The sequence below is a fragment of the Diplotaxodon limnothrissa genome, linkage group LG20, assembly GCF_057381915.1.
Source record: "Diplotaxodon limnothrissa isolate DT_005_m linkage group LG20, D_limnothrissa_male_GT1.1, whole genome shotgun sequence".
NCBI classification, from domain to species: Eukaryota; Metazoa; Chordata; class Actinopteri; order Cichliformes; family Cichlidae; genus Diplotaxodon; species Diplotaxodon limnothrissa.
In genome coordinates, this window is record NC_140615.1 from 12,604,732 (window position 1) to 12,631,977 (window position 27,246).

A 27,246-nucleotide genomic window follows, 5' to 3' on the forward strand; every position below is an offset into this window, starting at 1 on the left:
TGACGGCTTCACACAACGGTAGCCAATTCACTTACCCCGATGAAAACCCGCCATTCAAATCGAAAGAGTCAAACGAGGCTTCGCACAAAAGCACCAATTCAGCTGCCCGTATTTTCTTAAAGTTAAAAGCTTTCTCACTCCCTCACCTTTCTACCGCTCTTCCTCCTTCCCTCCTTTGCCTCTCTCTTCCTCCGTCAGCACTGACAACTCCATAATCTCAGCCAAGTGGCCCGTCCAAGCCCTCTGTAGGGGCTGAATTTATTGAGAGCAGAGTGAGAATCAGAACCTGTCACCTGGCTTGCGCTGACCTCCTAACACGCACGCTCTCTTCCTCTTTCACACTCACAGCGTATACCGTACCTGCTGTATGTACCTTCTAAGTGCAAACATCCTTGAATTCATTCAAACACACACATATGAATATTGATGAATGTTAGACTGTTGCTTACTCCTTGGCTGACCCTTCCATCCCACAGTAAAACACTTCTTTTAATTCTCTAGCCGTCTGCCCTTCTCAATTCTGTCTATAAGACATATGTGGGAGCTTTTAACAAGGATGTTGCAATAAATGCAAAAGTAAATAAACCGACCAGATGTTAGCCAGCTGTGTGGTTCGTCTACACTCACTCGACAGTGACTGCTTTCACTGCTATACAAAATATGTTGCAAATCAGAAATAGCACGGGTAAGAAAGAAGGATGAATTTAAAAGATTGCTTTCTGATTTTCAAAGCTATTCATGTGTCACTCGGGACAAAACCAAATATTGTGAGTTTAAGATAATAAAAGCACCGATAACCTGCTGTTTAAGCTTTAAGGTCACCTTCATCAGTACCTGGCAGCTTGTTTAAAACAGATTCCCAGGGTTGGTTCTCTCAGCTCTCAACGTTTCTACCAATCAGAAGATTGTCAGAAAAAAATCGCATCAGAAAATAGCAAATTTGTCAATTTTCAACAGAACTGTAAACTCTGCTTTAAGTATACAATAATGGAACTGTAAATCAAACCATGTTGAATGGATGTTGGTGGAAGCCGGAGTTAATTAAATGAGTCATTTTTACTTTTGCATTGATTAAACTGATCACACCATAAATCACAGTGACACCGGTTGTGTTACAGAAGCACAAGTACATAACGTAGCAAGGCTAGAGCTAAGGATGCCATCCGCTGATTAAACACTACACACCTGCCTCTTTCACATCCAGTGACTGCATGAAAATGCTGACATAAATCAGGCTTTGCCATTAGTAATAATCACATTGGGCTCTCAGAATCACAGCCAACAGAGGAATGAAAAGGAAATTCCTTCCAGATGTGACGGGATAAGAGAGGAAGTCTGCTCTGGTGGCCAGCATGTAGTTATTACCAGCAATACTATCATTAGCATAATCATTACTATTATTTTTTACTTTATTTCTTTCCTTGTGACTGGCTGCTGTTTTGCTAAGGCCAATTATGGTGCTTCTGATGGCCTTAACCCTCCATAAACCATCATTAAACCACTTATGCTACTACTTTCTCCCTCTGGTTTTGATCTTCTCTCGTAATCTGTTCACTCGTTCAATCACTAAAGTACTCTCTTACGTGCTCTTGTGTCGCACTCCCTGTCTTAATGTCTCGTTGCTCTTTCCTCTTAACATTATACCCTCCCTTTTTAAATGCTATTTTCCCTTTCCTCCACTGTACCCTGTGTTCCTCCTGTCCTCTCTCTGTCCTTTCTATCGCTTTATTTCCACTCTGCCAGTAGCGGGCCGCCACCAAGCTTGTTATTAGTGCCAGGTTCGAGCCTGCACTGTAATCAGACCCCTGGAATTAGCAGTAGGCCCACACTGGCAGAAAAGGCACGACGCTGACAAAACACTATAGTTATCATTGAGGCTGCTGCAATGTTGCAGCTTTGGCAGGAATCTGCTCCTTAGAGCCATGGATTTTGATGGGCTTTGGTAAAGAGAAGCAATGAGAGGTACAGCAGGAGTATTGGCACCCACTGGGGTTAGGGATAAAATACACACTGGATGGCTACCAATGGGAGCAGTAAGTGGCACACTTTTTTGTTTGTGAGGGTGCAGGTGGCGCTTAAGCCCTGGGGGCACAGCCATTTTGGAAAGACAATAGAATGGATGTAATGGGGACGTGTTTTATTATTGTGGGATAAAGATAGGATGGCAAAGCACGTAGTATTAGGACAGGGTGTAATAGAAATCCATTTACTTGACAATAACAAGCAATTTAGTGTCACTCAGAGACTTGCAGCTTTGTGTTTGTCAAATTAAGTGGCCGTGCTCGTCCTCTGGTGCAAACGTCATAAAATCACAAGTGCCGTTTCTGTCATTTGAACCAAAAATTCCAATCGCATTCGCCATGCTTTAAAATGTTAATTCACCTATGCTTGCCCACTTTCACCCTCATCTTTCATTGTGATGTACTGGAGAGTGTCAGTCTCAAATTGTTCAGTCCAAGAATTTGGATGTTTGGGGATCTTTTAAAAGGTACAGATCACGTGTATGTTAAAGACAACACTTCAGAGAAAGCTATCGAATTTTAGTGGTTTGTGGAGATCTCATAAATACATCAGATCAACAGTCAAACCTGCCCAAACTATTTTCTTCTGCAAAGTTGCATGACCATACCAAGAATTGAAATGTCAAAGGTCAAACTGACTTCTTTTCATCCCCGTTTCTACAGGTAGTTAAAGCTTACAATCACAGCCTTAAAATCTTCAGACAAGATGAGACAGAAAAAGCAGATCGTTGCACAAATGTCAGAGGGATTTCTGAAAATGAGTTACTTTGCAGAAAAAGCACAAGGAATTATCTCAGATCAATCTCCATTTGTTTGAGAGAGAACACTTTTCAGACTCACACAGGGATCGAGGTGAATTTCTAAAATGGTTAATTTCTGCAGCTGTCTCCAGGAAGGGTTAGCAGATAGATTGATGGTTACTTACAGCAGGCTCCCTTGCTCAGCACCTTGATGCGTCGCTGTGCGTTGCACTGGGCTTTCTCCAGCTCGCATTCATTGGTGTAGGTGGACGAATCTGAGCCGCACACAGGCGCCACAAAGGACGGGCAGTCCACCTTCTTGCAAACACACTCACCCTTGGACGGGTCATTTGGGTTGCGCTCGCAAACGGCGCCAAAGCCACACAGCATCCCTCTGCAGCCTGCCAGAGAGAACGACAAAGAGGAGAAGCTGTTAGGATATTTCATATGGATAACTCCGAATGTGAATATACATTTTCAGTCGAGTTAATACTGAAACACCCAACACCTAATGCACAGTTCAATTAAGCACTTTTAACAGAAGCCTGTATTTAAAAGCATCAGAGTACAAAGAGAAGTTTCTAGCATTTTAAGAAAATTCTATGATGCTTTCCCACAAAGTTCAAACTAAATCCTGGTAAAGGAAACAATTATTTGCAAACCATCTTAAGCTTAAAGAGAGCTCTGAAGGTGAAACCATTCAGAGTTTGGGGAAGACCTTTTAAAAAGCATGACAAAGTGTAATGGCATTGAAGCGTACCAGAACAACACTTTGACACGTTTGGGGAAAATAGAATATTTGCAGTTTACATATCCTGGTGATTTTATATTAATATTTTCACTTTTTTTGATCTAATGATTCCTAAAATGCTAAATTAGAGCCCATTTGAACAAAGTTAGGGTCAAAAGTCGTCATACTGATATCTATCTGTGCTGACTGATTCACAACATCAAACCATGTGTGGGAAACGTAAGAAAGGTTGCAGGTAGCTGCCAACGCAGAGCGATTTTTCTTGGTTTTAAACAGCAGCTAATGGAGACAAATTTAAAAAGGCTTTCATGAACTATTCATGCAGTCCAACATTTGCCAGCGCAGTTATAGTTGACTATTGTGTGTAATGTATAAAAACTTGCCAAAATAAAACCACTCATCACATAAACCAGCCAGCACAAACTCAACGGCGCGCTACAAAGAGGTAGGAGAAACATTCTCCAAACGCTGAATGACAGCGAGCTAATGAAACGCTGCAGGTTAGACCGCGCAGGGATAATGTTTGTGGTCGATCTAATTACGGGTGGGCTCACATCTCCCACCCACTTCAATAACGTTATAACAGCAGAAATAAAAAAGATCATCAAAACACTAACATACTGGGCAACTAGAGAAATAACAGCAACAGTGCGCGGTGATGATTTGGGTCTGTCCGGTTTTCATCAGCAGAGTGAACAGTTACAGCACTTTCTCACTGCTATACTGTGATGCAGTTCATTTAATTTTCCACAACTTGCAGACTTACATAACAGTGTGGGATTCCCATCGTTTTATATGAAATATTATCACAGGATTATACATACCAGCATGGTAAATATCTATGTAGGTAACCTAATAGTAAGGGGTATTTATTATTTTCTTCTTTTTTTTGGGTTGTATGGAAGCCCCAAACGCAATTTCATTGATCTTGACAATGACAATAAATAAATAAATACTAAATACTAAATACTAATATAACAACTATGCACATGGAAATGGACTACTGCATCAGTAGATCTGTTGTAAACATGCCATGTGTTAAAAGTTGGCTTATTACATTCCAGGCTTTTAACAGTTGATTTCACTACTCGTTCTGCCTGTAATCACTAAGATAATGCATCATCCATTAAAAAAAACCAAAAGACTACCAAGCAACAAGGTCAGCCAAACATCCTCATTAATGTAAATAAATCCTATGCTGGATATTATTGCCAGAAATTTCTCAGCTATGTTAGCAGCTCTCTGAGAAAGCTCTCAGAACTTTAGTCAGTACTGGCCCTGATGTTGTTCACGTCCAATTAAATTGTCTTTTCTCGCACTGATTCTTCGAGAACTTTTTATGAGTTAATGCAGATGAAGTTTATGTTTTAACACCAGGCAAATTTGTCTCAATACAGATTAGCTACTGGCATATTTGTAGAAACACAGTTCAGCAACGAGGATTAAATGGGATCGTGGCGTAAAGCAAACATATGCTCATATGCTCGATTCGTTCGGGGAGACTGTGCCCACCCGTGCAGAGCGAGCGCAGTATGTACATTTGCTGATTTTGAAGAAGTTTCAATGTTAGAATTTTCCCCCTCAATAAAGTCAGCAACAACATTAAAATCAATCGAGAGGCAGCAGGCTGATACCCGCAGTCTTGTGGACAGCTGATTTTCAACACCTCTGTGAGAAGACTGCAGTCTTTTTGAAACATCAATGATCCGCCATCCAGGAAAAACACACACGGGGTGGGGGCAACACGAAGACAAACCAAGGTTAGCCACACTTCAAGGTCTCGCAAGTCAGGCAGCGATGGTAATACTTTGATCCTCAACCTCCCACTGACACCTCAGCTTTGATCAAATGTGAAGCAGCAAACTGTAAACTTTGTCAGAGGCCGCTGGATTCGCAAAGCAAACAGCAGACACGCACGTGGATACGTGGTCGTGTTATGTGTACACAACATCAACTTAGAGAGTAATTGACCCGTATTATGGCAGCTACAGCTGCTGTGGCTCTGTGCCCACTTAGAGGACTGTTGGGCATCCAGCTGGCGTGACGTCCTTGCCTCAGCACCAGGAGGGGGGGGTGGGGTGAGGGGCGTTAAGAGACATGGCAAACTCTCACAGGTAACCAACCGGATTGAAAATCGATGGACGAATGCACATAAAAATCCAAAATCCACTCTGAAAAAAGTCTACTTGGTTAGATAGGCGAGCAGCCAGTGTCACCGCTGAGTATATACATGTCACACACTCACACACACATGCACCCGCAGATAACTATTTCTTATCACTGGCTCCCAGGCTAGGACTAAACGAAAGGCAGCATGTCCGCTTGGGCTCACTGGCAGGTGGCTTTTTGTGGTACTAGAGAGACAGAGTCAGATAGGCAGACACACAAACGCACACAAGCACAAACTCTATGTGTGCAGCACAGACAACTGGTCCAGCATCTGCCCAAGGCATCTCATTCTGTCTCTCTCCCCACACCAAAGTACACTGTGTGAATGCGTCTATACGTGTGCATGTGTGAGCGCGCAGAGTGACAGGCGAGGAGGCTGTTTTTGACTGGCCCACTGTTCCCCGTGGGGGAGCGCCTGACAGCTACCTGAGCTCACTCTCTCTACCGGGAGGGGGGGGAAGCGAGTGTAAAGCCATCCATGAGTGCATCTGTATTTTTGACAGGGTGTGTGTTGGAGAGGTGTAGGCATTAGGTGTCTGTCTCCCTCTTTCTGGCTCTCTCGCTCGCACGTACGCGTGCATGTGGCCAGGTGCTAGCATGAAGGCATTGTCATGACTGGCCCGCTGCTCTGCCGTCACTTCTCACCACACACCCTGTGCTCCTCCTTCGTGTTTGTCTACGTGGGTGTCAGTGTGTGGCTCCGAGGCAAAACCATGCGAGCAGAGTGACAAGAGGTGAAATTCAATCGAGCTGTGTCAGATGTGTACAAGAGGAAGGTTGTCTGAGAGTATGACAGGGGGAGCGGAAAAAAACAAAACCCACCAGAGACCGAGATACCGGGTCGACAAAAAAGATCTCTCTATGATCTAAATGTATCAGCTGTGTTACAATATAGCTAACACTGGTATCATATGGTAAAAATATAAATAAAATGCTTTACTTATTTTTATTCTGAAAATACATAATAATCAGTTACAGTAAAAACATTTAAATGATTTTAAAAAAATCATGAATGCCAGCGCTGGAGTGTAAGGGGATCTGTTCTGCGATGCTTTCCTATAAGAAACTCTCACCGTAGCCTCAAGCTTAGCTCGCTGACAAAAGACTGACACTGGAGCTGAGGCCTCTGTCAAAACAGAGATACTAGCGCAGGCTCTGGAATGAGAGTAAAAGCTGCACGGTTATGTACTGGGAGCTGTTCCCTGGGAAAAATTGTCCCAGCACCTCATAACAGATACGTTTGACACTTCCAATTTCTTTAGCACAAAAGACAAAAAAATCCCTTGGCAGTTAATATGAACAGTATTATCTGCCACGGCTGAAAACAAAAACAACACGAACAAAAACTTCGCCAACATCATATTCCCACTGTGCCGCCCTCGACCTAGTTTGACTGGCGGGTGATCTATAGTAGTGCAGACACGATAGGAAGAAGCGAATGCAATCATCTACCAGAAGGCGATGTAAAACTCTCTCTCCTGGAAGCACACACAGAAGCAAAGTGTTTGAAGTGCTGCTACTATATGTGGGTGCTAAATGAACAGTTAACAAAGCCCAGTAACTTTCCGACTTTGCGTCTCACACATAACTACTAGTTTTTCTGTATTACTGAAACATCAGGTGAAAGGAAGAGGATGCTGCGGTCAGGGTGAGTTGGTCTGAACTCGAACTTTATTCAATTAATGCTTACAGCCAAACATTTTTCTAACTTCCAGATCTCTATGTGTCCTGTCACCGCTGCCACAGCGATGTCTCTCGGCTCATTTCTAACAATTCAAATGAGCCAATAAAGATCAGTGATTTTAAAGATGGATTATTTATTAGACTGCACTGATTTTTTGGTGTTGATTGTGCCTCACAATATTAAAAATTGAGCAAAGTGCTCCAGCATTAACAGGGTGTTACTCTCATTAATGTTAGAAACTCTGATAAAGCCGCTTACTGCAAGAACAACAAAGCTGTGACACTGACTAAAAGGTCTTCTCTTAGTCGAGTAGTGAATCCATGTCATGTGTAGGCCGACAGCAAAGCCTGCTCTTGCGGTAAAAATGTTTATTTGTAATTAATAAGGAACGGACTGCTGGTACTAAACACCAACAATCATTAAGGCTATGTTTTGTTTTGCTTTTGGGTAATAACTGTAATATGAAATAGAAAATGCTGTAACGTTTTGCACCTAGCTGCACTGGTTCCAGCTTTCAGACTTGGTCAACAACCCTCTAGAGCTGTTTTAAGTGCTGGGGAAGGTGCATGCTTTTGTGTACAAAATTGCAAAAGCCCACTCAGGCTTATGCCATTTTCACTATAAATGTAAGCTTTTCGATTCTTGGTGCAAATGTCTTTGTGAGTGCAATGAGTGTGAATATGTGTATGTGTGAATGCTCATTGGTCCATGTAAGTGTGTAAGGTAATCTCCCTTCAAGCCCCGCAGCGTTAAAAGCTTCACTTCCATGCTGTTTTCTTTGCTACCGGAGGCAAGGGGAAGAAAATCCCATTGGGAAGAAAAGACAGCATGTCCAGTTTGTGACTGTCGAGGCAAGCGTCTAGTCCAGGTAACATGTCATCCCTGCGTTTGGACGACTCACCCATTAAATGTGACAAGGTGTCAGAGATTTAAGGGGGGACTCTCAGCGCCTATGAAAGGAAAATGACGGTGCTGTTCTGATTAAAGCCACAGTAGAAAAACTATGTGGTTTGTGATTTGAAAGAAAGTAATGCATGGTTCTCTGGTGGCAATTTTCCACATCTTCTATTGCCAGTTCTGCTGCTTTTGGATTTAGAATGGAACTAGGCTGTTGCACTTTGCAGTTCATTTCTTTTGTGGAGCAAAACACATATACACACACAGAGTGGTTTTTTAATCCAGTAAGTAACAAAAGCAGACCGTTTCAGGACAGCGAAGTATCAGAATTCGATCAGAATGTGATTGATGGGATAAGGGATATACGCCTCTTCATACGGTGTATTATCCGGGCGACATGTGTTAGCGGCTAGCTTTTCGACACAGATTCAGAGGAACACAAATTCAATAAACATGACACAGAAGCAGCAAGTTCCCATCACTCTGAGACGCCGTCTACCCTGTGCTCTGTGAACAATATGTCCTGCAGCCTGTTTTTGTGGTGAAAGGCTCTATCAGTTTCATTGTTTTGCTGCCTTGTTGCATCTACCTCAAACAAAGCAAAAGGAGGGGTGCAGAAATGGACTATGGTCGCGAGCATGAGCGCGCTCAGACCCAATAAGGCTTGACAGAAGCGCCTCAAAGTGGCTACTTTAGGGAAGGAATACACGTCTTTGCATATCTTGTTTTGGCTCGGTCTGTCATACTTTTGAATTATTTTACAGCAGTCTGGTCTGTTTCAGCGAGAGAGGAAAGAAGCAAGTGAGAGGGAAGGTAAAGGAAGGTGTGCATGAATAATTAACAATACTGAACTTTACATGGGTGACAAGAATAGCGGCTGGATAACCGGGACTGTTGAGGCCAGTGATGCACAAATGGCAAAAGTGCTGGATACTCCGCTCAGGTGAAGCCAGTCGTATGGTGATCAGATTAAATCTGCACACGGCGGCTTCGGCATTGACTAATGACCTAGTGACTGTCAGAAAATCAGGAACGGAAAGTTGATGGAGGGAGATACAGCTCAGTGGCATCGAAGCGACATCACATTAATGTTGAATGACTCTAAATTCATTACCCTCTAGCACTCCTAGGGGACATCTTCCACTTACTTCTTAATAAAGGGACCCTTTCTTTTCAGCTGACACTAAGTAATACAGATGTGCTCCCTGCCCGGGCGGCTTTTAACAGTCCCCTCTTTCCCTCTGTCTCCTTATCTCTCCTCACCTCGGTAAGAGGGCTTTAGCCTCTCTATCCGTGTAGCTGTACCAGAAGACCTTTGCAGTGAGGGGACAGGTTGCTATGGCAACAGCTAGTGATGCAATCAGCACAAAGCGGCTTCTCTCATCAGGTTTTACTGGAAACTTTCCGTCATGCACACAGGTGGTTTACATATGCACAAATACACACATGCGCACCCACGTCAAGCTGCCTCTGTATCAAATTCCCTGCAGTGCTTTTTAAAAATAACTGTTAGGTCTCACTGCACTAATTATACATCACTCCTCTCCAAATCGATGCTCTGGGGTGAAAATCTAATTTTGAAAATCAAATTCTCGTGCTGGCTGCGTGCAGCTCTGAGGCTATAGGTGCTTTGCATAGGTCTGGGGGGAAAAGCAATAGATGGGTGGAGTATTTGTTAATAGTGTCCTTCTCTGCACCTGACGCTATACAGAGCCTAGAGTCCCAAAGTGTCATTGCAGAATAGAAACATGAAGAAACATAAAGGTGGCCGGCAGCTGTAAAATATCTGAGGGTAAAAACCCTACACTGCTTCTATTGATCTCTGGTTAGCGATCCTCGGGGACCAATGGAGTCAATTATCGATCTCGCTGCAATCTTACAACACCCAGCGTGAATGAAGAAAACGCCTGGTCACAATGGAACACCCCACCTCACCAGCTCAATATGAGAAATTGCTTCTTTAAACCAGTTAAATGAGAAGAGAGAAAAAGGGGCGAAGGAGGGAAAGAAAGGAGACACTTTCAAAGGATTTTCAGAAAGAAAAAAAACCTTTTTCTCATGTTCTGCTTTTCCAGTGCTGTTCTTATCAGGGCAACAGCACAATGAACAAACTGAAGAAAAGAAAAACTGTAAAGAGCTATTCGTTTACTGCATTTTCTCTTCGCCTTTGGCTGCAGTTCTCTGCTTGAAGATGGAGGGTTTTGAGTGTGTGAGCATGTCTTTGTGTGCGGGGTGTGTGCGTGCGTGTGTGCGATGGCTGGTACAGTACAGTATTTTCTCCTTCTCTCACATAAAAGGGGCAATCAATTTCCTTCTCCTCCTGCTTCCTGAATGCAACACACAGGCTCGCATAGCTGAGCGCCTGGGACATGACCTGGCTAACATGCAGGATGAACTTATTTACCAAACTCCACAGACCAAGGCGTGCCAGAAAATGAGAGATAAAACTGAAGACAGAGGAGGTAGGGGCTGAGGGGAGGGAGGGACAGGTTTTATTAGAAGAAATACTGTATGAGATGAAGAAACAGAAGGGTAGGGAGGTTAAAGAGAAATATGAGAGGCAGATGGAAAACCACTACAATGTGATTCCCTCCCATCTTCTACATGAGAAACCTGCAGTCCTGTAAGTCTAAAAAACAAACCCTCACCTGCTGCAAATAATCTGAAGGCGGCAACATGCATAATTAATGCTTTAACTTCATTTCCTCTTGGTTTTTATTAGAAAAAAGGGAATAAAGGAAAGCTCTGAACTTCTGTGTCTATAAAACAGCACTGTTAGCTGTGTTCGTTGCTCTTATTTGTATCGCCGGTAAAAATCAGTAGGTCAAAATTTGAATATATGGCACCTTCACTCGTTAGAGGAGATCTGCATTTTTAAAAGTAATCAAACAATCTCTAAGAGTCGCTCATTTTTCCCCGCTGGCTTTGTTGCTCAGTCACCTCGACTACTACTGTTGTTACAGTAGTGTTCTGAGATTTTGTCAATGCTATTTCTAGCCTCCCTTGGCTATGGTTACTTTTTTAATTTTAATGATGTCCCACTGGCATAAACAAACCATACAAAAGCTACAGTGAGCACACACAAAAGGGTTTTTTAGTTTGTGGAAAGTTCAGTTTCACTGTAAGCTTGCCAGCAGCTTTATAGCTGGAGACAGGAAGTGGGTTGATGTATTTAAAGCTTTTGTGATGCCTCACAATTGTAACTAAATTTTAACTAAAACATTTATCTGTGTGTGAACCTAAGAAAGGGGATTTGTGCACAAACTGTTTTATGTGTGTGATTTTGGACCGCAACATTTTGGCTGCTGCCCTGTTGTTAAGGGAGCACAAGACACAGGGAAGCGCTAAGTCATCTGCTAAGGCTACTAAGCTTCGTTAGCAAAGTGCATTAATGCTAAGGAGCATATTAATAAAATACTAAATTTTCACTCACCAAATTGAAGCAAATGTTTCTATAATACCTCATAGCAGACCAAATTTTTGTCAGACAAGTCTTTTTTTTTTTTTTAAATGTAGTTTAAAAAGGCACCAATGACGTAAACACAATCATGAGCTCCACTTCACCGATTAGCGAGGCCTAGCAGCCTACAGCTGCCAGTGTCTGCACATCTGTTATTCAAAGTGGACACATACTTAAAGTTAAGCGTTTACATGTCTAAATGAATGAGTTATAAACTCACCTACATTTGTCATGATGGGGAGAAGCGGCTAAAGAGACTATATTTTTTTTATTTAAAATGTTCTTTCATCACATCTTAACAGAGGAGTCTATGGGCACTGATTTACTTTTGGAATCAGCCTCGAGACACAATTTAGAGGAACTGCAGGTGTTGGCAGTACTACATTAGTGTGACTTTTCAGCTCCATTAGACAGCAAGATAACTTTAGATAACTTGTTGTCACTGACCTCAGATCATCTTTTGGTTGTTTATAGAAGACTCGACATGACAGGGTTGTTGATATTAATCCCAAAACCTTACTTATGCTAAACAAATGTCATAATATTATCCATCTCGTAAGATTTCTCTCCTGCAATTAACTTTGCATTCACTGGCATCACCTCAGTGTTTTTCTGTTCAGTTTTTTTGGCATTCAAACTATAGAGCAAATGGATTTTTCACACCTACTTGGGTGTGAGAAGTTATTTCAAACCCTGGAGCAGTTCTCTGTTTTGTTCACTTTGTTTGGCCATATGAGAGCCAATGATTGCCAAAGCAATTAGACTGAGACCTTGTTGAGAGAGCTTTCAAAATATGACCCCAGAGCTGTGTATGGCGTGGAAGCACAATCAGCCTGCAATCCAACAGCCCTAATACAAAGCCTATTCATTATGGATTGTGCACAATGTGATTTATTGGGAATCTATAGATTTAGCCAAGGAGACTGTGCTTTCCTGCACAAAAGTATGAATCAATACGGAGCTCAACAAGGGTTAATGATTAGTTACGGGTCACTTAAACATCTCACCAACAGCTGGTCGTGTTTGTCGTCATGCAGAGCACTACACATGCAATTTAGGATTTGAAAAATCATGACATTCATCACCATCAACATACCCAAATGGCCAGTGGCCAAATCTTTCAAAAATGATCAGTCTTTTCCACTTTTTGTTGTTTTATTCATGCTATCCTTTAGGTCTCAGAATATAACAGGTGCTGCTTCTTCATAAATCAGCCCTGAAATATGACAGCTCTTGACAGCTTCGAACATCTGCCTAATCACGCTTGTTGTGGGAGAAAAATACATGAAGGGTAAATGAGGAAAATCACTCGGTTGTTTGTCTTGATCAGGCAGGGACAAGAACGGGAAAAGACGGTGGGGACTAAAGTAGAGAGAACAATGTAATGAGAATTAAACAGCAAAAGCCTTCAACTCATGTTGCACCTGTATAAGCCATACATCCTGAAAACAGCAAAATAGGGGATTGAATGTAGTAAAGTGGCAGCTAAGATAAGCTAATTGTGTTGCAAGGTGGTTTGTGTTTTCCTGATCAAACTGTTGGGCAGATGGGAGAAAAATTGACACTGCTATTCTTTTGAACCGCCGACTGGAGCATAAAAAAGTGCATAAATTACTAAGACAGCAATGACTTTAGTAGTGCTTCTCATAGTGAATTGGTCCAATCATTCCCTCCTTATCTTAGGAGACAGAGAGGACACCTTACCCCTGCTAGCAATGATCGTGCTTTGCTCAACCCAAGGTGCTTCACAGGAAATGCAACTCTACATCCCATCAGCTGTCTTGTTCTATTTAATGAGTCACATGGGGAAAGGAAACAAGCCGCGTGTTGGCACGAACAAACTTTTTCCCTGTCACACTGTTCCAGATTTTCAAATTCTCTCCGAGCTTTCTTCCACTATATCAATAATGGAGGTGCTGGTGACAGAGCCCTATTCTGTCACCTCACATCTTCTCCACAAACTCAGCAGCAGCAGCAGGCAGAGATGCTCCCTGAGAACAGATTACAGCCAGTCTGCAATATACATGAAGAAAACCAGAATGGCTGCCAGCGAACCCCTCAATTCAATTATTCAGCTAAGCCAATATTATGAGGAGAGGAGACCTCTTTTGTTCACGTCTCAGAGCTCGTCACCCCAGCTCACTGTCACCTCCCAGACACCTGTACTGGACTCTCTTTTGAAAGACACTTGCTTATCATGTTACGTCCACGAAGAGCAATTTTTTTTTAAGCTCGCTAATTGCATGTAGTCATTCGAGGGGCGACTCACATCCACTCAGATGTGCTCGCCTAACCTCCTCCGCGCCTGTCTTTTCTCTCTCTTGTTCACACGCTCCACTCTCTTTCATTCCATCGCTCATCACTGTCATTCAGTGTTTCATCAGCGATGCACTTGCTCTCGCTTCATACATTAAAAAGGAAAGTCGTGTGCACGAGGAGCCAACGCTGTCACTGTTGCCGCAGCATGGGGTTTCAGACACATTTGCACTACACACCCACTCCAAGTGTCCTGGAGAAAACTGGGCAGCAGTGACAACTTTTCAAGTCATAGCCCAAGCTCTGCATCTGATTAGCAAAGCGAGAGCAGCTCATCCTAAAGGTCACATTGCCAAAAATTAGGATCGGCTTAGCACAATTTAGAAAATACGATTACCTCAAAGTTTTACCCAGGATGCGGCCACGATGAGAGGTAGAGTACAGATTTTGAGCTTTTCACACGACCAAAGGCCAGAACAAGAGTATCATGCTGTATAGTGCTGTGCCTAACTAAAAGCTGTCAGGCTGCCTAAAACAACCAGTGAGCTCTTCTTCCTCACAGCAATGCAACCGACTGAGATGAATTAGTGTGATTTATTTGTTTTCTCTGTGAATAAAAAGCAGAAGGGTCCAAGCATTATGTGGATGCTGGCCATCATAACTTAATATAGCCTTTGGCTCCCACCGTTCTGGCGTTTTGCACGTGTGTAAACAAAACCAAAGTGTGTGAAAAACATGTAAGTGCACAGGTTAACTTTGCCCTCCGTGTTAGATTCAATATGTTGTATTTTAATCTAGTAGAAGACGATTGCACACAAACTACAAATCAATATCAGGCTTTATGCTCTGCATCACATAATGCCTAGGATTTCTGCTCACATGGGACAATTCCACAAACAGTGTTTTCCTTCATGTGGAGAAGCTGAAAGTGAGTGAAAAAGTTTTCTTCTTGTCAAATGCTGTTTATTACGCTGACTGACACTGAGCCTCGCTCGGGGTTTTGTGGAACTGTCTAATATTAATCTTCTGTGTGGTTGAAACGGTACCTGCTCTGCTACCATCCGCTCCCTTTAAGCTTTTATTTTTGGTGTCATGCTTTCTGTTTAGTAACAGTGCCTTATTGGGTTGTTTACTGTTACCCAGCATGTACATCTCTGGCAGACTGAAGGCAGTGAAGACAGATTGTGCTACATTTTCCAAGGTATTTATGTCTCCGCAACCCAAAGGCTGAGCATATTTCATGCAAACATGATGGGCTATTAAGCATTAAAAAGCGACATACCTTAATCCATTTTCAGTAACAAAGCTATAGGTGGTCACATTTAATGTGCTCCAAATGGGGAATAATAGCAAAGAGCCACAGAAACAAAAGACCGTTTCATTATTTATGTGCTATGGGGAAAAAATGTTACTTGGAAATCACATTCAAGGCTGCTTTCAAATACTGCTTGCATGCATGATTACTACCTGATTTCCTGCATTTCCCTCAACACCTGCACTGGTAATAAAAGGAAATTGTGTTTTTCACTTCAAATTAACAGAAAATGAACTATTTGAAATCACCAAAGTTATTTTGCGATCACAGGGAATATAATAAAAGCAAGGAGAGTGGGATTTTTTTTCCTTTTGTCAAACATTCATTTTCCAGCAAAATATAACCTTAAATTACTTGCTGAATGTTAGCTGAAGGATTTTGGCATTTGGCGGTTTGAACATGTGACCATTTCAAGTCACTTCTTTGAAGTATCGAATCATACCACTACTTTTTTTCCCCCTATATGGCCAGAATTCAATGTTACTGGTCGCTCTTGCCAGAGGCAATCAAGCCACCGGCAGCTTCATTTACAGTAAAGTGCAGGAGAGAAAACTGGGCCTTTAAGCTGGTTCCCGCTACGGAGAAGAGAGGGTGCTCCATTTTATTTTATTTTTTACAGATTTTCTGGAGGGAGCCCAAGTCAGTGGCAGATGGCAGCAGGATGAGACTCAGAGACAACCTGGGGAGAGCTTGGAAGGAGAGCCAGGAAGCGGCAGCTCTCAAGTGCTGAGCTGGTCTGCACTGGATAAAAGGGAGGCGGCCTCTCTCCATATGCTCCTCATTGCTATGCCTGAACACAAAGAGGTGCTCATAGACTCATTGCCATTGTCATTGGAAGGAATTTGGGATAGTTGGAGAAGAAATAAACATTTTTTAGGCAAGACTGTATGGAACTGGGTTGAAAGCAGGAAACTGAGCCAATTAGCCATTTGCCAGTTGCTATTAAGAGCCACCATATGGGAAAAAAAAGTGGAAAAATGAAAGGGAATCCTTCCTGAAGTCTTCATTTAGAAGTGCATTTGAGATCCAGGAGGTAAAGGACATTATCTGTCCCTAAAGAATGTAAAATAATATTTTTAAGGTCCCGAGCTGAAACACTCACACAGGAAATATTGACCGATGCGCTTGCCCAATCATGAAAAAAGCTCTTAGACCAGCCGAACCACCATGGCCCTCTGGTCAATCAACAGCTTCTCGATGCTCTCCCACCTAAACAAAGACTACATCATTCCTATCCACATCTCTCATTGCATCTCCTCCTCACATCTCTCAATCTCTCCCCAGTCTGATCAATAACTCTGACCTGCGGATCAATAAGGCCGCAAATCACTTCATTTTCCTCTCTCCTCCTCCTCTTTTTTCACCGGTATCCCTCCCAGCCAAAGGGGGTTGGGCATTCTAGGCTTAATTGCTTCTTGTACCACGGTCGGAAGAGAAACTGAAAGTTTGTCAGAGCAGTCCGGGTCATTTGAAACTGGGTCACCATCTATTATTCCAAAAGCTAACAAACACAACATCACACACTTCTGTCAGGACCGTTTCCTGTTAATAGTCCTGAAAGGTGAATGTAGCATATGATTGTGTTTCAGATTTTCAGAGAACGAAAGTGTGGCGTTAACTGCCTATCCATCAACCGGAGGTTTTTCTCTGCGGTGCCGCTGTGGCCATAAGCTCACACAATGTACACTGCCTCACTTAGAGAGGATAGGTAAAGTAAGGGTTAGAGAGGGGAAAAAAGTGGCTGGCGTAGATTCAAATTTATAGGCAGCGTTCATGCACTACTGGCTTTAGCGTTAGTATTATAGCACCAAAGGCCCCCGCTGGGCACCGCTGTGGAATTAATTGCCAGTGACGCGAAAGTAGCACAAAAAGTGCCACGCTTTTGCGCTTTTCATTACCGTGCCGGGAGTCTTTCTGTGCAGCTTTGTAATATTTCCCAGGGAGAGGGAGGGAAGGAGAGAAATGGAAGGAGGAGAAGGTGGAACGGTGATAAGTAATATGGTGCTGACTAGAAGAGTGTTTAGCTCATCTCTGTTCATTTGTCTTCATTTTCTCTCTTTGGAACACTTAGCCCATCCTGACCCACACCACTGTAGCTCGACTAAGTAATAGCTGTGCGCGTGAACCCACAAGTGGCTGCACCTAGAAGCACGTGCATGCAGTCACCTGCAGGCACTTACAGTAAACAGATTCACACGTATGTGTTAAGGCTCACAAACAAAGCCGGGTGCTGTAAAGCGGCAATTTCATCTTTATGTATGCAAATAAAAAGAAGTGTAAGGCAATACCTACATGAAAATGAAGATTCCCAGCGGGAACTCAAATTTGCCTAGAATCGTCTCCATATTAAATTTTTATGATATAATATTAATGTTTTTATTAAAACTACTCATCATACTCTAGTAAATAGACAGCAACTCAACACTGTGTTAGATACAGAACTTCAACTGCTCATTAATGCAAATATCTAATCAGTCAATCACATGGCAGCAAATCAGCGCATTTAAAGGCTCACTCAATTTCTGCTCAAGATGACCTGCTGAATGTCAAACTTGACATCAGAATGAAGAAGAAAGGTGACTGAACACAATGTGTTGTTGGTGCTAGACCGGCTGGTCTTTCTTTTTCAGAAACTGTGGTTCTACTGGGATTTTCCCACAGCAACCATGTCTCGATTTCCAGAGAATGGTCTGAAAAAGAGAATATTTCCAGTGAGGGATAGCTCTCTTCAGACTGCTTCGAGCTGATAGGGAAGCGTAAGTAACTCAAATAACCACACGCTACTAACAAAGTATGCAGAAGAGCATCTCTGAATACACAACACAACAGCAGAAGATCACACCCTTGATCACTGTCAGCTAAGAACAGGAAATTGAAACAAATGCTTGAAAACATTGCCTGGTCTGATGACTCTTCATTTCTGCTGCAACATTCAGAAAGTTCGGTCAGAATCTGATAAAAGCACCAAGAAAGCTCGGCTGCCTTCTGCCTTGTATCAACAGTTCAGGCACATTTTGGTCTCCTACCAACTGAGTTACATTTAAACACAGCAACCAACTAGAATAGTGTTGCTGACGTCTGAATATGACCTAAACGGCTTCCACAGAGCTCACTCCAATAGAGCATGTTTGAGATGTGGTGGGATGAGAGATGATTATTACGACTGTGTACAAATCTACAGCGACTTTGTGATGCCATCATATCATGAACCAAAATTTCCAACACCTTGTTGAATCTGCCATGAAGAATAGAGGCAGTTGTGAAAGCACTAACAATGCAACAGTCCAGTGAGAGTATATTAAGAACAGATATTATTACAGTAATTAACTATAACTGTATACAATATAATTATTATTGTGTATTTCTCTTTTCAGTTTGTTCACATGATCAGTGCCTATCTGTGACCCTGGCTTCACTGGAAATATGTCCGCTATACAGCCCTAAAAACAGCACAACTATTAGCAAACCATCAATCAAAAACACAAAATGTTTATGTTTATTAAGACAAAAAAAAAGGTAGCTCATTTTGAAGCAAGACGTTTCAAAAAACCCTGGACAGATGTCTACTGGGTGGAATCAGCTCTTTTTATAACAGCACTTCATAAAAGCGTCTGAGAGAAGAAGGAGACCAACTGCTGTAGTTCTGAAAGTAGAAAGGTTCCTACTGTTGATTAATACAGAATTTCTGTGGCTCAAATGTTTTTGGCTGTGTTGTAGTTTTTATTTCATAATGTGTCAGAGAAGCCAGCTGAGCACCTCTACTCTTTAAAAAACGGAGCTATGCTGCTGTTAAACTTAGAGTATGTGGTTTGGCATTTTTTGCTAAACTAAGAATGGCCTTTCTGAACAGGAAGTAATCTGAAAGGCAGCGTATCGTGCTGCAAAATCAAACGGAGTACTGCCTGGGAAGCTTATAGCGTTTCAATATTTTATAGTTTAATTTGATTTTTTACCTCTGTCTCCCTCAAAAACAAATTTCTGTAAACCTCTTGATGATATTTCACAAACAATTAAATCCCTACAATATCTGCAATTCTAGAAATTTTACAGAGCGGTAAAAGGCACACTCAACCTCTCTGGGATGCTCTTTTTATATCCAGTCATGTTACTAACCAGCTTAATTGGTTTCCAAATGCCCTGCTGTGCTTTTAGGAGCTTTCCCCAACTTTTCACTGTTCTGTTGCTGCTGTTCCAATTTTTTCGAAAGATGTTTCTGCAATCGAATTCAAAATAAGCACATATTTAAAGAGCAATAATATTTCTTACTTTGAATATTTAGCATGTTTTCTCTGAACAGTTTTTAATTAAATATCTGCCTTAAATGATTTAAAGACTACAGGTTTGTGTTTGTGTTCAAGTTTTACACTGCATTCCTACTGAACAAGGTTATAAAGTAAAACTGAGTGATGAAATATTGATACTGTATACAAGCCTCTCACAGCTGTTCTCACTACAGTGGGCTCAAACTCAAAGTTGAGCTCTTGCTTTATGTATTTTACTGTATTCACAGTAAAACAATTTAACAGTTTTAGTATATGCAAAATAGGAACATTACACCACAGCGTATAACTGGAATCTGGAGCTGTCACCTAGCTTTCCCACTAAAGTTTCCTCTGCCCTTCATTAACAGTAATCCTCATTCACCAGGACAAAGATTCCACCCAAAAGGCAAAGGATACATTCTTCGGTATCAGAAAATTGGTTGTCAACGGCACCAAAGAAGCCAAACAGAATGGTTGACAGTGGTCCAATTTGGTAGCCGGGACAACCAGGTAATTGCTATCGTAACCGTAAACACATTCACATCGTTCCTTTCCTGCTCTCTCGTATGTTTCTCAATGTGGCTTGGCATGGCTGTGGATGCACTGACTAAATTACACCACATTCCACTCACACAGTGCTGCATATTTTCTCCATAAGAAAACATTTTTAAACAACCAGCCCCTTCTTGCACACACACAAATATGCATTCACTGGCAGTGGACGACTGCGGGGGGGGGGGGGGGGGGTGTCAGACACTGCGTCGAGGCTCTGGAGAATTTGTTTCACAGTAGCTTTTTTTTTTTTTTTTTTTTTTATTACATCCTTAATTCATCCAGGTAAAAGTTGCATTTGCAGAAATGTTTTGGGTTTCCATTGCATATACAGAACCAGTCAAAGTATGGAAATAATGAATCAGCATTTACTCGTAAAACAACTTCATTATGCAAATTCATATTTCCTTTCTTGCAATATATGAGCAAACAAAACAAGCAGAAACCATCAAGCTGCCTCTGAGGTGTCCTAAAACCAGAGAATGGAAGACTTTCTGTAATGATAATATTAAAAAATAGCAGCACTGGGTGTGTGCGCGTGTTCACATGTGTTGTGTGCATGGTGACTGATAGTTCACTGATCCCATCTTTAACAAACCAGTGAAGTCTGATTGATGCCTTTTGTTTTAGTTCATCCCTCTTCTGTGACACCAGAGGCCAAACTGAGTGACTGGACAGCAGCTGGTAGGGCTTTCACGTCTGCTTAAAGGACATTCAGTCAAGCAGATGCTCAAACGCTAAGACCGCTGCTACACCAATTCATGCAGGAAAACCAATATATGTATATCTGGACAAATACACTCATTTAATACAAGCAGATTTAATATAATCTGGGAGATAAAGGTCTGTGTGCAGTCTTTCTTTTAAATCCATGCTGCACAAGGTTAACTCTGAATCACAGCTTCAGTAATGTGATAACTAGGTGATAGTGCACAACTCTTTGCTTAAGTCACAGCCTCGAATTAAAAGGATTTTGCTCAATGACACTTCAGCAGGGGAAATGCTGAAGGGCTCTAAATTGTGCAGAATCATGTGGGGTCCCTTGGTTAAAGGAGGGTTTCTATTTCCAGCACATTTAGCTTTACAGGGCTTGTAAAGCGAGGTTCTGGTGACTGGTGGTATCGCCTCGTATACACTGCATGTGTATCCATGCAGGTACCCATGAGACTCATCACAGTTACATACACATAGACGGTGTTAAATGTCACTTTAGACTTGATCTTTGTGAGGTATTTCTTTAATATATTTCTGCTTTTCTATAACTTTCTTTGGTAAGTGATTAGTTTTTTTCACTTGTTTGTGTGAAAATTAAACATAGAGCCATTACAGATGAGACTGACTGCTTAGTAATTTTATAGAATATGTCACATTCAACTGGAGCTCACCAAGGGCCAAAGAAAATTTGAATTTTGGATCAATGGATGCACAAAAAGTAAAACGTCACTCACTTATTAGTATTGTTATTAAAGTATTTTTAAAAATGGGCACGGTCACTGTGGCACCACCCAATGGTTTTTGATTTCTGCTACAAAACGCAGCATTTTCGCCATTTTGCTGTTTTGAAACTGGATGTGATGAGCATAGGACGGATCTGACCGTGAAACTGATTGCCTATGCAATGCAATGAAAATCTTCCTTTCTGACACTCAGAAATTACCAAAATGTACAAAATGGACTTGATGTTTCATGTAATAAGAATCTAAGTTACTAATCCCATGATCTCCTGAGAAAAGTGCTTTTAGTGGGGCCAATGGATGCTTTCCCAAAGATTTCAGTAGGACCCAAAGTCTTTCTGAAAATACAAATATTGCTATCTGGAAACCATTTTTGTGTTGGCTTCACTTTATAAGCCTAAAAGCTACATCCATCTCAAGTGAGTGATTGCATCACACATGGAAAGAAACACTAGTTTCAGCCCTAAAGACAACTTTTGTGAAACTTGTATTGTAACAGTTACTAAATGTGCATTTTGTGCACATAATATGAAAATGAACTGTAGACCTAAGTCTGCCCTCATAGCTTTTGTTCAGTAAAGCCTGAGGGCAGTTTTACAAATCACTAACATCAATACTTGGTGGGGAAATCAACACCCATTTGAAAATGTACCCATTGTTCTGAGATTAACTCCAAACACGAGTTTTGTTCCTGTTGGAAATCATTAATGGGTGGGATTTTGCATAGGCATCTTTGTATATGTTTGTATTTTTATGCACAGTTCCACTGCCTAGAGGTTTTTTTTGTCTCTTGTACACAAACACATACTTATCCATCTTTTTTTTTTTTTAACTTGTTTTTTCTTTCCCTGCCACCTTTTAATCGCCTTCCCTCTCTTGCTCTGGCTCAGATGGCTAGTTTGACTGTATTACTCTTGTGTGTGTGGAAAGCCTTCTCAGCGAGAGAAAGCAAGCGACAGATGGTTAAAGTGTGCAAAAGCACAGAGGACCCTGGAAAATATCACTGACACAAGGTTGCTCTGATTGTGTATGCCTGTGTGTGCTGTTTCCACTTCATCTGCACACAAAAGACCAGTGTGTGCGCAACGACTTCACCTATTGATTAGCGAGGTCCCATCTTGTAGCCTCACGCTGAGCATTGGGGCAGTTGCTATCTTGCTGAGCGCATTTGAAATGGGACGTGATTAGCAAGGGGTGGAAGTGACTGAGAAAGCACGGGACAGGTAGCGACTTGTCAATCACAACGCAGGTCCACCTTAAGGCTTTGTTGAATGTTACATTGTAGTGTGTAAGACTATACGTGACCTGTTGAGTTCATAAAGTTTTAAGTATTTGTCGTGGAGATGGAGTAAATCAGCTGAGCAGTACAATCACTTTTACAGAGACTTCTATTATATTATATTGGCTCTCTACAACCAGAAGAGTCGCCCCTGCTTACGTTTGGAGAAAATGCTAGCTTAAGATACTTGTTTAAAACTTCAGCTTTCTCATGAATTTAAGTCTGCTGAGTCCAAATGTCACAATTAAAATAGTTTATCGGCTACCATTTCCAACATATTTAATCCTACCAATTCGTTGTGTGGACTGGTTATATTTATTTTGAAAGGATTTTGGCAGCAGACCAGTGCGTACAGTTGACTGTGTGTTTCTCTGTGTGAGTTCTGTACACGCTGCACGTGTTCAGCCATGACTCACAGTGAGAGTCAAACAGTGGAAGATACAAGGCAAGGTGTGTGAATCATGAGTAAACTGCAATTGGAATTGCAAAGCAAGCCTTGTAAATCAATTTAAACGGCCACGGGCACCAGGGTGCACAATTCCTTCACATATCCTCAGAACAGTTATAGAGCAGCTTGTAGAGCCGAATCGAAATTTCAGTTTATCAATAAGGCCAGATTTATGGAAATGTTTCATCTTTGTCACAGTACTGTACTTTCCAGCACGCTTGAGTTACACCAGATGTTAAAGCGTTCTGGGGGTGTTACTGAGAACTCTTTAAAGCCCTAATATAGCTTGCTCATGATAATATCTTTGAAGAAAGGGCCACATTACTACAGTGTGATTCCACCTACTGAATTATATTTATACGCTGGAGATCTTATGTTGACATTTTTCAAAAGTTCACATTTTGTAGACTCAACTGTCTGTTAGTTAATTGAAAAATTCAATCAAGAGTGTAATCCATGATTTAAAAAAATAATCATACCACAGGACAGATCACGCTTACAAACTACTGCAACCAGACTTTCTCTTACATTGTGAAGTGTGAAATGACTATAATGTAAACAAGATAAGATGGTTTGTAAATTAACACAGAGAATGGACTGTTTTAGCAGAATGCATGAAGGAAAGCGTTTTATATTTATCTTAATTGGAAAAGTATAAAAGGACTATGAAGTGTGAACTGTTTGTATCTGAATGTGTCGCAAAAGAAGTACGTTTGAAAAGTCTGTGATGAAAAAAGAGACCATCTGAGGGAAACACACACTTACACACACACACACACACACACACATGCAAAACCTCTGGGTTTCAGCTGTGGTTTTTAACAGCTGACCAGCAGAGCATATTCTATTCACATCAATAACAATCTGTCCATCCATCTGCTGTCAGCTCACTCCTCAGCAGTGATCTGGGAGAGAAATCCAAACTTCTCACAGAGCCAACTTCTCCGCCTTTGCAGTAAAGTTTAAATGAAGCTAAAAGCAGAGCAGGACAAAATTAAGTCAGCCACCGAGCATGACTTTTATGGCCTGCTGTATTCATCCAACAAAATCTGCTATTCAGCAAACTGCCTGAACAGAACAGAAAAGCAGCAGAGTGGATCTACACTCTGACTGAACAGAAGAAGCAGAGGCTAAACAAAGTGACTGAATGAGTTTGCAGTGCAAAGCTCAGATGTCAGGTAAATTGAGGTCACCCTGTATACTTTCTTGAAAAAGTTTGCAAGTGATTCAGGTAAACCGATGCTCCACAATTAGCTGTGTTAGCTTCCCATATAGGTGTCAAGCATTTGTAGTTGTGGAGAGGTAGCTTGTATGAAACAGTGGACGCGGATGGAAACCTTTCCGCTTGCATCAACCTTACTGGCTTGATTTATGTCATGCAGGTGTGTATGTCTGGGATTTCAAACTAAGGGATGGCAGTTCACCTATAACTCTTTCATGAAGACTGCTTGTCTTCAAACCAGCTTTGGGAATGAAACTAAAAAACACACATGCATGCTTGTGCAACACCCCACTGCTGTGCCCTGTGGCGAGATGGAAAGCAGGAAGGCGATGTGTGCTTCCATGTCCAATGAAACCTTGACTGTTGTGTGAGTTTTTCTGTGTGAGTAAATGTAAGTCTGTGTGTGAGATCCCACTTTGCACTGAGACAATGCATTCCAAAGCAAATGCATCTGAGTGAAACCATCTCACAACATGTGTGTGTTTGTCCTTATATGTGAGGCATAAGGGGAAAGAGCAGATCAGGTATGAAGGTGCAAAGACTCCCCAAATAATCTCTTTTAAACAGCTTTTAATCTTCCTCCATTACCGTGCAACGCCTCTCCATCTTTGTTAGCAAGTGCGTCGAAATATAAATCGAAACGTGTGAACACAAATGCAACAATATGACAACAAAGCGCGGCTCGTTCAGAGACACTGATTTCTCTCCCTCCCAGTTCTGTCCCTTTCTTGCTCTCGAGCTTATCTATCACGCCGTACGCCAGCCAATTTATATGGAAAATACTTTTAATGTGCAACTACAAAATGCATCGCCTGCAAACAGCGTGGTCTACTAAGGCATAAGGCGCACATGCTTCATCTATTAAAGGCTTCTTGGCTGAACGATTTAGTATCTCCCAATGTTAAACACATATGGAAATACAGATAAATGCCTCCCTTTGTCTCCACAGCATCGCACCAGCTCGCCACGCTTGTTCCGCAGCCGTCTTCCTTTTCTACCTCTGGGAACAGAGTGGGAAGAGAAAACGCGGAGAAGGTATTCATTTCTGAATCATCATCGACTCAACTGCATGATATGTTTCCCCCTGGAGGGCACGCTAATGATCCATAGCCTGAATGACATATGTCTGAGGCCGATTAGGACACCGGAACATATCAACGGGGATCATGTCAGGCTGTATTAGTTCAGCTCCACGTAGGTGGGCTTGAGACAAGTTTGGAAAGTGAGACAGGTGGAATTACATCACAAGCATGACTTCATGCAAAATGACGCCAAATGTTGTTTCTTCCTTTGTGCCCGTTTCATTTTCGAGCCGCACAGGAGGAAATGCAGGTGAAGCTCACCGAGCAACATGCTTCTCTAAAATCTTCGTTTTGGATTTGTTGCCGTCCTTGGCTCAGGAAAACATTACAGCATGTGTTCCTTGTTGCCAGCCTTTTGTTTTCTTTTCATATGGAGTGCTGCTATCTCACGCTGCCTTCAATTTCTCTTCATAAGCTCCTTCCAAGTTCACGAAGTGCAAATATGGCTTGTCACACACTCAACTTCTTTTTAGATATAAAAGCAAAATGGACCCTGAAACAAAAACCTTTGTTTTTAGCACAGAGACTTTGGATTTATTTCGCAAAGTAAGTGAGCTAAAGCTGCTTACAGCAAGAGCACAATGAGAGAAAACTGTGTCTGGAGCATTTGATGTTTTGCTCAGTTCCATTCTACTGTTCATGTACATGCCCAAAGGGACTGACAATAAATATTTATAGAATTTTTACAGTGCACTATTTATACATCACTTTTAACACACGCTCCTTTAACAGAAAGATCACATCTCTAAAGCTTAGAAATCAGAGATAATTCCGACTTTCAGCCTCGAATTAACCACTGTCGGCCTGTTCATTTGTGCTCAACTTAATTATGATCTCTCCCAACGCACTTCAATGCAGACTAAGGTGACAGCAGTACGTGGGTTTGCTGCTGCTGCTGCTGCTGCTAAACTAGGCGAACGTGTGGAGAGTTTGTCATTGGAGAGGATGCCAGAACATTGCAGGCGAGCAGCTTTGAAATTTAGATTGCATCAGATTCTCTTTCTATTTAATGGAGTGCCAGACTGCATTAACTTGAATCACTTATGCTAAATATGGGGCTATTCATATGGTAAGTGGTGCTAGGTATGTATTTTTCCAGCTTCAATTTATGGATATCTGCATAGTAAAGATATGAAAAGTAACAACCGCTTTCGTTAGAAAATATAACGCTGAAACAGAAGGAGAGAGCGAGAGAGACCCAAGGGCCTGGTTGCCTATTATGCATGCAGCAATTTTATTTTCATACACAACAGCAGGACATACAAAGAAGTCAGCTATAGTGTGAGCGTGTCTATCTCAGTATATGTGAGTCACCTACGGCTAGAGCATTCCTACTGTACAGAGTACAACAGATAGTTCCCTTGAAAAATTAACGCAGAATGATTAATCTTGAGAAAATTTTATAGCATTTGTGTCCATTGCCAGTTTGTATTGTAATACTATCTCTGCCATTTCCACATGGTAGATTACTTAAGCAGCACCAACAACAAATTCGTATTAAAGCTGCAAATGCTGGAATATTCTTAGGGGTTAAACTCTTCTACACAGGTCGCATCTCAGTTAAAATACAACAACAAACATAGAGTTTAACACTGCATTAAAACTGCCTAGCAATACCCATGCATTGTTTTCTTAGATTACAGAATAAATGGAT

At 41.7% G+C, this 27,246-nt stretch overlaps 1 protein-coding gene across 2 annotated transcripts in view; it reads right to left on the reverse strand.

Annotated features, from left to right (window-relative positions):
* agrn (agrin) overlaps positions 1–27,246 on the reverse strand; it is a 174,209-nt gene that overhangs the window by 111,896 nt on the left and 35,067 nt on the right. For both annotated transcript variants that reach the window (XM_085345367.1, XM_085345366.1), the window contains one exon: positions 2,947–3,162. In XM_085345367.1, the coding sequence (XP_085201493.1) occupies positions 2,947–3,162 (216 nt within the window). The remainder of the gene's footprint in view (positions 1–2,946; positions 3,163–27,246) is intronic.